Source organism: Dysidea avara, chromosome 7, assembly GCF_963678975.1.
Source record: "Dysidea avara chromosome 7, odDysAvar1.4, whole genome shotgun sequence".
Lineage (NCBI taxonomy): Eukaryota > Metazoa > Porifera > Demospongiae > Dictyoceratida > Dysideidae > Dysidea > Dysidea avara.
The window spans coordinates 10407264-10420653 of NC_089278.1; the positions used below are offsets into that span (position 1 = coordinate 10407264).

The 13390-nt window shown below is 37.4% G+C and overlaps 1 protein-coding gene across 1 annotated transcript; it reads right to left on the reverse strand.

The window, feature by feature from the left end:
- Positions 1–1806: 1806 nt before the first annotated feature.
- LOC136260454 (carnitine O-palmitoyltransferase 1, liver isoform-like) lies at positions 1807–9768 on the reverse strand. Its single transcript, XM_066054179.1, has 22 exons — positions 9477–9768; positions 9295–9407; positions 5586–5643; positions 5481–5539; positions 5355–5431; positions 5206–5296; positions 5124–5151; positions 5021–5073; positions 4879–4965; positions 3808–3911; positions 3701–3762; positions 3546–3644; positions 3444–3493; positions 3310–3394; positions 3151–3257; positions 3038–3104; positions 2897–2986; positions 2776–2846; positions 2595–2723; positions 2423–2546; positions 2078–2231; positions 1807–2024 (listed from the first exon to the last, which is right to left on the reverse strand). Exons 1-22 carry the CDS (start codon positions 9750–9752, stop codon positions 1915–1917), a joined length of 2094 nt encoding a protein of 697 aa, XP_065910251.1. The 5' UTR covers positions 9753–9768; the 3' UTR covers positions 1807–1914.
- Positions 9769–13390: the final 3622 nt, after the last annotated feature.

The window sequence follows — 13390 nt, forward strand, 5'->3', positions numbered from 1 at the left end:
TCCATAAATGTCTAGTGAGTTTGGAGTTAATTGTATCAAGGGAATTCCAGAGTAGAAAGATTGGTGGCTAGTCGCTAATGCACAAAATAAATGAATTAAAATATATATATATAGAGAGAGAGAGATTTCACACTGTCAATCAGAAATCTGTAGCTAGCTGCGTACATTAATTTTAGTTTTGTTTTTAATATGCAGCTATTCCCTCACGTAATCCACCATGACATACAAGGAAGCTATTGTTGAAGCCACTATGCAATGGCTGCATGCTGCCAGAAGTAACTATCATCAATCTCCCCCTCCCCACATGAGTTATTTATTTGTGTGGGTTGGGAGTCCATACAATATAAATGTACAAATTATCAAGTTTGTAGACTGCATCAGCATGCATGAACTAGCTATAGCTAGACACTGCTTCTGCGCTATTGGATGAGATCATATCACAAAGTGAAACACATGTTTAGTTATGAATAATCTTAAAGAGGAACATAATGAGAGTTACATCTAGTTTTTGCCACCCAAGTTGATGGACATTGCTTTATACGCTAACAAGCCTTGCAACTCTATGATTAATCTTCTCTTCTTTGTCATGGTGACCAAACTTTACAAGCATACTCTAGCCTCTAGCCGTGGTTGTACTAATGAAAAATAAGCAAGTGTTGGTTATTTGATTTCAAAGTTGTAGGCTAGCTTTTACTGTGGTGCCGTGGATGTACACCTTTGTATGGTTTCACTCCAGTTAAGTCTTTTTTGATCATGACTTCTTTTGTAGAATGTCATCCACAAAGAGGTAGACTTTACTGTTATATGTTACCAACAATGCATGTCATTCATGTATGGTAGATTATTAATTAGATAGGGCCCAGAACAGTTCCCTGAGGGACACCAGATGCTATACTGCTACCAAATAAGTCATATGAAATGTTATCAATAGTTATCTTTGGTGACGATCACTTAGAAAGGATAAAATCGATTGGCTGGTATATTGCCAACAATGCCAACTTGTTTCTTAGCCTGCTGTGCATGTGGTACTGTGTTGAAGGCTTTAGAAATATTCATTAAAAACATCAGTCTGTTTTCTATGATCATAACTTTTAGCGAAGTCATTAATATATGATGTCAACTGTGTTCAACGCAGGACCTGTTGTGTTTGAAATAGGCTGTTATTTTCTAGCTGGTGCTTCATCAAGTGATTATTTTGATATGCAACTGGAAAATTGTGAATCGAACTGCCAGCTATGTCATCTAATTTTATTGTATATTTCTTGTATATGTATGTGTTGTAAACTCTGTGTGTAGCTATATAGCTATGTTATGTTCTTTCCGGGTATGTGTGTGCTCCAGTGTGTCACAGCTAGTCCAAGCACTGGAGTTTAAACTAATAATAATCAATCAAGTGAGAAAAATATAATATGTTCCAAGATTTTACCAACTGTTTGTCTGAGTGAGGATAGTTTTGAGTAGAGTGTTCTCCTTTTTTCAATTACCTGTAGTTTCAGAATAGGAGCTGTGACTTTTGCGGTTTCCTTCAAGAATCTGATACTTATTTGTCTGGACCTGATGCTTAATTAGTAAATATTCAGGTTTTGGAGTAGGCCAGGTGTGGTGGTTATATTAATATCTCCCATAGTGGGCTATAGACACTTTGTCAAGTAGAGATTCATTGAAATTTTAAAATATCAGCCTTTACTATCAGTGCATATGCAGCACACAATTACCCAGTATTTAACTAACACATGTATAACTAGTAGCTGGTTGGGCTGTTTGTCAGACAACAATTTTTTGTTATAGTAAATAAACATTCTCCAGTTGTCAATTTATTTCAATAAGAAGTACAATATCTGTATGCTGTTGATTTTGCATTGAAAAAATAGAGAGAAAATAAAATGAAATGCATGCTAAAGAAGTAATTAAACTTTAAAGGTTGTAAAGCTTCCTCATATCATTCATTGCTTCTCTGATTTGCTCCAGCATGTGTGTTGAATCAGTTGATGGACAACTCTTTTTGGAGTGGACAGAAAAATTCACTGAAATAAAACAAGTATATATAGTTGCTAAATCAACTTAAAATTGTCCTCACCATTGTCTTCACCACACACAATGTATGATATACCATATCCAGTTTCAGTTATTGTACCAAAGCCACCCAGCTGACCACACCTCTCTAATTTATAATATTTAGTTAACTTGGTTGGTGTCTGAGATGTAGACAACTCAAAGGGAAGAGTAAATGACTATACAAACAGTTTATATAATAATAATAAAAAAACAGATAAAAATTACTGTACAGTTGCCCTTTGTTTTGACACTAAAACCCTTATGATTATTTGTCACAAGTAAGATCTTAAAATGTTCCCATTTTTGCAAAACACAAAAAACAATTATATGGAAATAGAGCAACTGTACAGAAGATTCAGTGAAGTACCTTGTGTTCAAATAGTTTTGGGAATGGTTTAATATTTATTCCCTTGGCAATGAGATAAAGACCAAACAGATGTCTGTCAATTCCTAGTCCTCTCATAGCTTCAAGCTTATATTGCTCTTGATACCTATAAAATGTTAGTTTTTATTGACTGTAGATTTATACTGCGTTATACCGAATGGCTTTTTTCAATGCACTTTTCTTGTCGTCAGGTTTAGCAGAAGGATCATCAAACAACCTTGTAAACTGACAAGAGAATTCTGATACAGGACGAATAGTCTCTGTACGTCCTTTATAAAACATCCTAAAATAAATTAGCTTATAAAATACACAAAAATGTAACACTAGATGACAACCTAGTTGTGGCTGATTCGTACGTTTGAACATGTTTCTTGTAAATTCGATAGTAGGCAAGTTGAATGGCCATCTATATACATGCAATTGTGTTAAATTGAATCATCAACTATTGCCGTGTACCTGAAACCAACCATCAGGACTAAGCTTAGCCAACTTAGGTATCCGCTTTCCATAATCCATGGCATCACAAGCCAAATCAGATCCTGCAACCTATTTAACATCACTTAAAGTGCATGCAGACATTAATACTAATTAAGTTACCATAGTTTCATAATTTTTACGAGCAGCTGTTAAGAAGTGCTCGCAATTGTCAAAGCACCAGTATAGTCTGTATAATTACAGATAAAATTAGTAAAGAGATTGGATTGGCTTACTTTGCAGGTGATTCAACATCTATGTCACTTGCTCCATCATCAATAATGTGACCATCTTCATTATAATCCTCATAGTAACTAGCGTATTCACTAAGTTGAGCAATGATCTACATGGAAAATTATTTAATTACTACGTATTTGTGTAGTTCTATGTATTACAGTTGCATCTAGTGCAGTGTGTTCAACGTTGATCCCAACTCTGCCGTTTGAATAATATACAATGCTCAATCCTTTATCCAGCCACCTGTTAGTGGTCAGTACTTAGCTTATGATTTGAGCACACATCAAATAACCTGTTACTTCCATTTCCAACAAAGGTATCATTGGCCCTTTCTAGCAAAGTCTGTAGATATCAGCACAGCCTATATACATGTTATTATGCAGTCTGACATAACCTCTGGTTTTCTGTCATCCAGCGAGAAAACTAACAAGGCAGATTCCAGTGCATTAAGTGTAATCAAGTTGGTGGAGTTTTGAATTAATATTTCTCTTTGCTGTAATGGTATAATTTACATATTTCAATAATGAAATATTATTGGGGTGCACTTACCTGTGCCCACACATCTCTATCTTGTGCAGTCAGTGCAGCAATGAAGTTATTGTCTTCCTCATCTAACAAATATCATGCAACACTCTACATACACAGTTTTAACACACCTCCTATTGTATCCATCACTTTCTTAATGATCCTTTTTAACTGACTAGGTGGCATCAGATTTCCTTTATTATCAAATACAGTGACCTTAAAGAACTGTCCTTTCCTTAAAGAAACAATTAAGATTTATAAAAAAATATTAGTACTACACTAACTCTAGCTCCTTGTAATTTACTTAGTATACAAAATTAATATATACATAATTTATATGCAGATGCAATACAGTGTACTATATTGCACTATGCATGGTCAGTGCAATACAGAAAATATTGCACACGATGGGGTATATGTATGCATGTAATACTGTGGTTAAGAGCATGAAGTGAAGTAGAGTAACTATATTTTTGTGGCCCATGAATGTGAGCTGTACTTTTTAATTATTATAGTTTATACACGAATCCAGAGATGCAATCAAGGAGGAAGCCAGTTACATTGAATAATAGTTATATCACAGCCTGGAATGCCACAGACCCATTTATATTTCATGGAAGAAAACTACTCACACATGCATAGAATGCTGATTGGTAGTGAGTTTGCAGCAGCTGACACTGAAAATTAAAAGAATAAGACAATTTGTTAGAGTATTGCAGTTTACAGAGAAACTGCTCAATATATTATTCCTGTTTTGAGTCACTACTATAGCCTAGAACTCTGACAGTTTACTGTGATAATATATGACTGAGTTAATTGCATAACCACTAATTTTATTTGTTTTATAATTTCTATGGTAACATTGATGCTATAGATGGCTTCATGTCAGTAAATAAAATTATGTAATCCTGACATATACTTGATAACACAGTGTATTTATATAAACAATTTTTATTTCTGCATTAATAAACAAAATAGATCTGTTGATCAAGTACAACTGAACAATTGCATTGATCGAATACTTTATGTTGATAGTGCAGTCTGATTAGCATACATGTAGCTACATGACTGTGGAACTAAAGGTGATAATATTTGAAGTCTGTTTGTGGCATTCCTTAAAAGGCAACCTTAGAGGTTAGTTCTTAGTAACGCAGGTATGTACATGACTAAATGATAGATCATGATCTCTAATAGTATCATACCTGATTACTACAATGTGTCTGCTATGTGGATGCGGTCGCAGCTCATCACAACTCTTACATGGTATACGTGCAGACCCAAAAGAGTATCTGAAAATTATATATACATACAGTTTCGTTTATAGGCAATCAAATAAACCCTCACTTGAAGTAATGTCCACAAAAAGGGACCAAGTCCTTTGCAAGCATGTTAGGTAGCTATAGTTAGTATGTAACTGCAACCATTACGTAATTGTATTGTAACAAACTTTGCCTTCTCTTTCATCCTTTATAATCCTGTGACAATCCAAGATTATCATATTCATAGACAACACACCAAGCAGATCTTACTTCAAAGTACAGTATGTTCTCATAGCAGCCCTATCAAGTTGATGTGGAGTGGCAACGTCCACATAATCCAATGCATAATAGTTTGAATTTACTAAATAGTACACATGCATGGATGGTGTGAACACTGTTTAATGTATACATAAACTAACTTAATAAAGAGCTCCTTCCACGAAGGTAAATGTATTCTAGCCAGAGATCTGAGCACCAGTTACGTGACCTCCAAGCTCTATTGCATGTATATGTGCCAGTTGTTAGAAGCATGTATAGTAACTTACTGAAGGTAGAGCATACGATGGATGTATGGCCCTTTTCCATTTAAAAACTCTTTTACTGACTAAATCATACTAGGAAGTTGCTAAATGTGTTAACAGACCTCATACCTTTTCAGCTTCACTGTATTCTTCACCACTTAAGAGAGGCTCAACTGTTTCAAGGAACCTGTTAGGTACAGCTCACTTATACTGTGTAGTCATGCAATACAATGAAAGTTCAATTCATGATATTATACATTACACCAAGAGTTCATAATATAATATTATGAACTCTTGATTATATGTTATAGTTATATATCACAACAGGCTTAGTTATTAACACGAGTCCAAGAGGACAAGTGTTAATAACTAAGATGTTCTATGACTGCTGTGATATAACTGGCTTATATCCAAGTAAAAAGACTGTCGGTACTTTGACGTATACGGCTTCATATTCAGGTTCTATACACACATTATGCTGACACTGCATTTTGATTGCCAACTTTGCACATTATTTTGGTGTTTAACACCTTACTGGAACAATATGGTAGTTGTTCCCCAGCAATAACTACCATATTGTCCAAGTAAATTCTTTGAAGTATGGCTTCACTAGGATATAATTTATAAATACTATCCAGAAGTGCACATCTCAATTTGTCTCCCTTCAGTGCTTGTTGTAATGGTTTAACAATTGAGATACTCTAATAGAACAGTCAAATATTCTAATAGAATATTTGTTGAGTGCACAAACTCTTGCTCACCAACAGTTACTGACAGTCCTTAGTTACTTATCACTGGTGTGGTTGAAAAACTTAATAAATAGTTAATAGCTGTTAGGCCACTCCAAATGAGACCAGTTTCCTATCTGGATGTTTCTAAGATTTGGTATGGGTGGGAGTATATTCATTATTAATTTATGTGACTGCTCTATTAGAGTATTTCGATCCTGAGAGGATTTCAAGGTCAGGAAACTATAGCATTTTTATGAGCAACCACCAAACTGTTCTTTCTATAGGTTTTCATTGTATTTTTAAGCAATGCAAAATGGAAGGCTTTATAGGAAATTTTCATATAGCAGCACAGGAAGCTGGTGATTTTAAAGAAATAAGAAATAATGAGATTCCAATGTGGGTGTCCAGAGGTGATGTGGATGGAGGATGGGAAACTACACTCTCATTTGGAGTGGCCTTAGATCCATCCATTCAGCAAATTGCTAGCACCAAAGGAAGATAAGCTTTATGAGAGGCAACCAACAAAAATCTGTATAATTATAGCATCTTAATTAATATCTATTTTGGTTGTCTTTAACACTGGGAGTGTATACACTATTTCAGTTTTCATTGATCTCTTAAACGATTATTGTTATTCTGTTCTATGGATTCTATCCCACTAGGGACCTGTGAGAAGGGAGGTGCTAAACTAGGGGCATCTATAGTGGGGATTAAGAAACGTGGCAACTGGTTTATAGACGAATCATGTTACTAGTGGTCACATTTAGGTTGTTCTAAAATAGAAATAATACATTCTGTAGAGGGATAAAATATTTCAGAGGGGGTACATATATTTCAAACGTTTGTGTTCAGAGGGGTCCAAATATATTTGGACTGGAATGGGGGGGGAGGGGATCCAAAATTTTTATGACGGCTACAGTGTCTAGGGGCTACACCCTCAAGCTCCACATGTTAACACCATTCAAAAGGGGGTCCAGATATTTCAGCTGAAATAATCCATCCTGCCTGTCTATATTATCCTCATTCCCTTACCTGTTGCATTCAGTTAACTACTATACCCCAGTTTCTTTTAGTAACGGAAACGTGACAAGTGTAACAGCATAGGCCTATAAATAAATGTTTAACTATACTTCAGGCAAGTGTTCACCACAGCTAGGGTAGAGAATCAGCCACAGGGAAGCATGGGACAAATAATTTATTTTAAGTGAATTTATCTTCTACAGCTAGCATATTTTAATTTTGTTATAAAACAGCTAGGGTGGCTATAAATATTTCAGCTATTTGCTCCCTTGCAGCACAACCTTACATTTAAGTGAAATTCCCTATAGCCAATAAAGTCAATATAAGGGGGAATAAAATATTTCAAATGAAATCATTTGTTCCCCAACATTCCCACAGATGAAACCATCATTGATAAACAATGCAGAATGTGTACAATAATTAAATGGTGGGTAAATCTTTGGACGGATGCAACTAAACAGGACGACAGCATAGGGATCTGTGTGGGCATGGTGTGGTAAGGTTACAAAAATAAAATTTAGCTACAACAGTAAAATACAGTTGTTAAGTTATGGTTAGCTAAATTCTTTCAGCAGATGAAATACTTTCATCCAACAATTTCCTAACAAACAATGTGGATAATACAGCAGATAGTTCACAGAGACTGCGTGTAATCTTCTAGAGGGGATAAAATATTTCAAAGGGGTCTAATTTATTTCAAGAAAAAGTGGACCAGGGGTCCAAATGTATCATTATACCCTGTTAACTTATAGATGCTTTAGAATCAATACACCAAGTTTGTGGCTACAAATGTAGTTACCCACTATAGTTACTGCATTCTCAGAATAGTCTTTCAAGAGCAATTGTGACCCGCTGAGCAAAAACCGCAATACAGTGGAACCTCAGTTATCCGAACCCCTTGGAACCAGGGGTGGTCAATAAGTCTGAAAAGTTTGTATCTCTGAAACTGTATAAATAACCTTAAAATAGCATAAAGAATTTTTTTTAAATATCAGTATTTTAAACTACCGTAATAGAACAGTCACTACTCTAATAGTGAAATCATTTCTGTAGTTTGGTTAATCAAGAATCCGGGTAAGTGGGGTCTGGATAACTAAAGTTCCACTGTATTCTATTTTGCTACTGAAATAAACTGAATAAAAATATGCACGTTGTATAAAAAAATTACGAACGTTTCAATCGCTTTGGTACGTACTCAAATCAATAAAACCTATACACCACCAGAATCTCCTGCTCATTGGGAGTAAGAAAATCTTTGTTTCGTGTTTGTACAGCATACAGTATGTGAGATATGGGCACTTATTAGTGATGCAGTAGAAATTAAAGTTTACCATCATCGTTAAAATTGTTGAAATGGCCTTCTTGTTTGTCCACACGGAGATGTTAATTCATATGGTACACAAACTTAAGCACTGGTATGGCAGGATGTTTGGCACAATGGTGAAATAGCAGCGCACAGGTCAAGAAGAGGTATTCAACTTCAGCATATACATGGTCTTTGTTCATTATAGTTTGACGAAGGATGTTCTATTAGAGTATTTCGATTTTTAGCACCTTTTAGCAATTTTATCCCGAAAATATAACCATCTTTCTTGCTGATTACTAGCTCTTCCCTTCTTGCTCTTACCAGCCCATGTATGCTAATAAGAAGTCTGTATAGCTTCTATGATGATTCTCTTCCCTTGAAATACCTATTTAGGTAACTCACTCCTTGAGCTTGCTCAATGGATTACTGATTGAGTTTTGTACATTACGGGCACTACTATCCTTCTAGCTAGCACATTTGGAGGGGGTACTTCAGCCCCCCATGCACCCCTCTAAATATGCCCTCGATAATAAAAAAATAATATTTTGGATAGGTGCATGCATGTAGGTTGGGCTGTGTACTTAGTAGTACTGTGATCTGTTTAGATGGATTTTACGTGGCCCCATCGCAGTCCCCAGGTCCCTATTTTGCCCCTTGATCCGTCCGATTTCACCCCCCCCCCGATGTATTGTGATCAGCTGGGTTGTCTACCCAGCATCAATCTTCGGTTACAGAGTTATAGCTACGTATGATAGTATAAGCCTAAGCATCTCATGTATACCTTTTGCAAGTTGCTTGTAGGGATGGGATTGGTAGGGTCGGTAGAATGTCTTGGTACCCGCGAAATCCAAGATTTTTGCTGTCCATAAGCATCTTCAGGCATAGGGCCCATAGCTGATAAATAGAATGTTCGAAGTCACGAGTAGCTTCCTGCAAGCTAAAAGAGGGGAAGTATAAACTCACCCAGTCAAAGCAGTTTGGCTTTCTGATAAACCAGTGATCGTAGGACAACAGGAGGCGTATAATCCTGACTCGTAGAAACAAAAGACCGTACCAAATCACAGCCCCACAAACAAATCCTATCGCTGCCCAAGTCATCCACAATGACCATCCGGGACCGACTATTGGAAACTGATTGGCCAAAACATCATCTTTAAGTACTCCCCACAAAGAGAACGTTACAGCTAACGTGGCTCCTGCGACGCCAGTCATCAGCAGCGATATTATGGTTACCACCATCTTGATAACTCGTGACTTACATACTTCGCGGGCGTAGCTACGTGTATGGGTGTGGCTGGATACCTGCAGCTTGGACTCGGTCAGAGTATACAAAGAATTATAGCAGAGTCATATTGAGCAGTGGCATGCAGAGGCGGATCTATGGGAGGTTCAAAGGGGAAAGAGCCTCTCTTACTCGAGATACTCTAACAGAGCAGTCACAGTAGTCTTTTGAGCAGCAGTGTAGCAAGCTATGTATCTAGTTGTGATTTCTGGGGACGGCGACAAAGTGCCTTTCTTGACGTAAGGGTGTTCCACCCTAATGCACCAAGTTACCGTAACTCCAGCATACCATCTGTATATCGTCGTCATGAATTACAGAAGAAGCGAGAGTATCTATGGTATGGCGAACGTGTCCGGGAGGTGGAACAGGCTTCCTTTACCCCTCGTTTACTTTAGTATTTTCCACAACCGGCGGAATGGGAGGAGAAGCACTAACATTCTATCCGGTCGTCTGGCCGACATGCTTTCTCGCCACAGCTCAACATCTTATAGTGGCACTCTGGCATGAATTCGCTGCACACTGTCATTTCCATTGCTTCGTTCTGCTACAATGTGCATCCGGGGAACACGATCCATCCTTCATCGATCCAACAATGCTTCCCCGGAAATGGGCCATATTGCTGGCCCTAGGGACTTTTAGTTGTCCCCTTTCAGTTGTCCAGCACACTTGCTTCTTGCCCTTGGTGCTGGGGGTGGTAGGCAAGGGCAGTACATCCAGCCCGCGGGGAAAAAAAATAAAAAAATAAATAATAATAATAAAAAAATGTATCTAGTTATAAATAAGGAAATATAGTTGGTGAGGGCATCTATGGTGAGGGGCAGCTATTGTCAGCAGGTGATGACCTTTTTTTTTTTTTTTTTGTCTTCAAGTTACAGCTCTTCCAAGTGGAACCCCCCTTTTTAAAAGTCTGAATCCGCCCCTGGCATGATAGCTACTAGCTTAATTAAAACAGCGCGAGCCCAGCACTGGGGGAGGGGTAGCTACTCGGGTGGGTACCATGCATGCTGACCGCATCTTTGCCAAACATTACTGGAGATTTAATCCAATGAAAAAAAGTTCACCCTGCGATAAGTAAAGTTTTCATTGGGTGGCACCAATGAAATTTTATTTTCTCATAGCATTTTCATAGGAAAATTTGATGAAAAACCAATGAAAAATTAGCAATGAAAATTCCATGAAAAGTTTTCAGTGGTAATTTTTTTCATTGGGTTTTCATTAAATTTTCTTATGAAAATCGAATGAAAAAAATGTTCACCCTATGAAAAGTGAAGTTTTCATTGGGTGGCACCAATGAAATTTTACTTTCATAGCATTTTCATAAGACAAAATCTCCAGTAGTGAAATTGATGCTCCATATGATCATCATCAGTTTGGAACAGAATGCGGTCAGCATGCATGGTACCCGTGTTATTGTTCAAGAGGTGATGGACAGAATATGCAACTGTACATTTCATTTTAAGTGATGACTCATGGCTGGTAGCTCCATCCCCCATAATTATCAGACATTTAATGCTTCCATGGCACAAGCAGGTTGGAATCAACTACACAATTTGATGGAAGAAAGTAGACAAAGGGATGATAACATCTCTATTTACTGTGCCCGACATAATCGAAGTTGAAGTACATGGACCAATTAAAGTGTACTTGGTCCAAGACACTCAAGTGGTTGGCTTTGGTACTAGCACTGCTGGAGTGTGTGTTCTGAAAGTGTCTGATTTAGCCCCAAACACTGTTGTGGAATTAAGACATGCAAGTTCCATTACATGACCCATATGGACCTCTAAATGGCTCACTGTATTATGCTAACCTGTGGTCAGCTAAGGTTACAGACATGTACATTTCATCATCCAGCAGCTCTAAAACACCAGAGAATACTTACTACAGCACTTACCATGGTTTTTGATATGCATAATGTGGGGATACCCTGAATCCAGGTAATTCGCAAACAGATTCACAGTGCTGTTAAACTGAATGGTGCATTTAACACATCGAGTGACATTCTTAATGCTATTTAAGACATTATAGTTAGAGGCCAGTCATCCAATGTGATGAGTGTTCCAACAGATTGTGACCAGAGGGATGAGAGGCTTGGATGGATGGGTGACGCTGGACTATCAGCTGATTCTATGGCTCTGAACTTTGACACTTCAGCATTTCATACTATCTCCAACTAATAATGATGAACTAGAAGATGGCACTGTACCAGGTGTAGTGCATCCCCAGACATTTCATGTCACCTGTATGTTCTATTAGAAATATTTGACATATACATTCTGATTCGACATAATTAATTTGATATATATAACAACATTATTGGCCACATTCACTTTATCGCTTCATCACTACACAGTTGCTACCTTTATGTGTAAACTTTGTAATAACAAATTGGAGACATGTCACTAATACAGTGTATGTTATAACCTATACCTATAACACATCAATCCAAGTAGGCCATAGCTCCATTTGTTGTCACATTAACAACAGTGTAAACATAGTTCAGCATTTCCACACATCAGTTGTCTGGACCTTGTATAATGGATTGCTAAGAACTATTTATCACACTTGCTAGAGTATTTTTCAATTCATGGTTTCCAAGATTTTAAAGAATGGATTTGAAGATTAATTTGTCAGGTAGGGTGATTGGGTAGATAGATAGATAGATAGATAGATAGATAGATAGATAGATAGATAGATAGATAGATAGATAGATAGATAGATAGATAGATAGATAGATAGATAGGTACACACACACACACACTTTTACGAAAACAATTTCAGTAAACCAGGCGCAAGCCCACAGCCGGCCTTTGGCCGGCTGTGGGCGCGCGCCTGGTTTAATAACAAGTATCAACATTGCATCTGGAATCATGCAGGATAAAATTTCTCTTTCCAGTGTTAACATAACTGATATTGTAATGAACATTGCCGGGCAACTAGATTACCCTACATGATCAGTAACAAGGATGAACCAGTCACAACAGTATGGGAGTTATGGAATGGCAATAGTGCTCGATTTGGTATGAATTCATGAAATCATCACATGTTTTCAACTATCAGTGGTTGGTCAAGGACTGAGCTAGTAGGACTCACAATGCCCTCTGGATCATATGCTTACAATAATAGTGATCCTGCAAGAGTACTGGACCTCAGTTATGCTAGTGTTAGTCAAGAGTGGAAAGAGTCAGCTTTAAATGGGAGCATATAGGTGTGGCATGCAGTGTGCCAAGTCGGTTGCTACAAGCACAGAGTCCAGATGTCATCTCATGTTGAGAAATCATGCCATGGTGCATGCAAATGGAACATTAACAGTAATTAAGAGAATTGACTAGTTTGCATCATATGGCACCCCTGGTGGGTCATGTGATAACTATGTTGTATCTGACAAATGCCATCACCCTGCATCAGTGCCACGGGCTTATGTCAAAGATATGTGTATTGGCAAGAGTGCCTGAGTGAATGTTTTGTGCCACTGTGGATGGAGAAGTGGGGAGATCCGTGCCCTGAGAAGGAAGTGAAATGGCTAGGATCAATGTGATGACACAGAACATATCTATCATTCATTGAAGATTGATGTTGTCATTCCTGTGAATAGCCA

Bases quoted from the DNA above. Each gene is read 5' to 3' on its own strand.
- LOC136260454 (XM_066054179.1), bottom strand. From the start codon at position 9,752: ATGGTGGTAACCATAATATCGCTGCTGATGACTGGCGTCGCAGGAGCC. The intron at 5,432-5,480 runs GTAAGTTACTAT...TACATGCAATAG, and splicing joins CATCGTATGCTCTACCTTCA to AGCTTGGAGGTCACGTAACT. The intron at 5,152-5,205 runs GTAAGATCTGCT...GGATTGTCACAG, and splicing joins AGAACATACTGTACTTTGAA to GATTATAAAGGATGAAAGAG.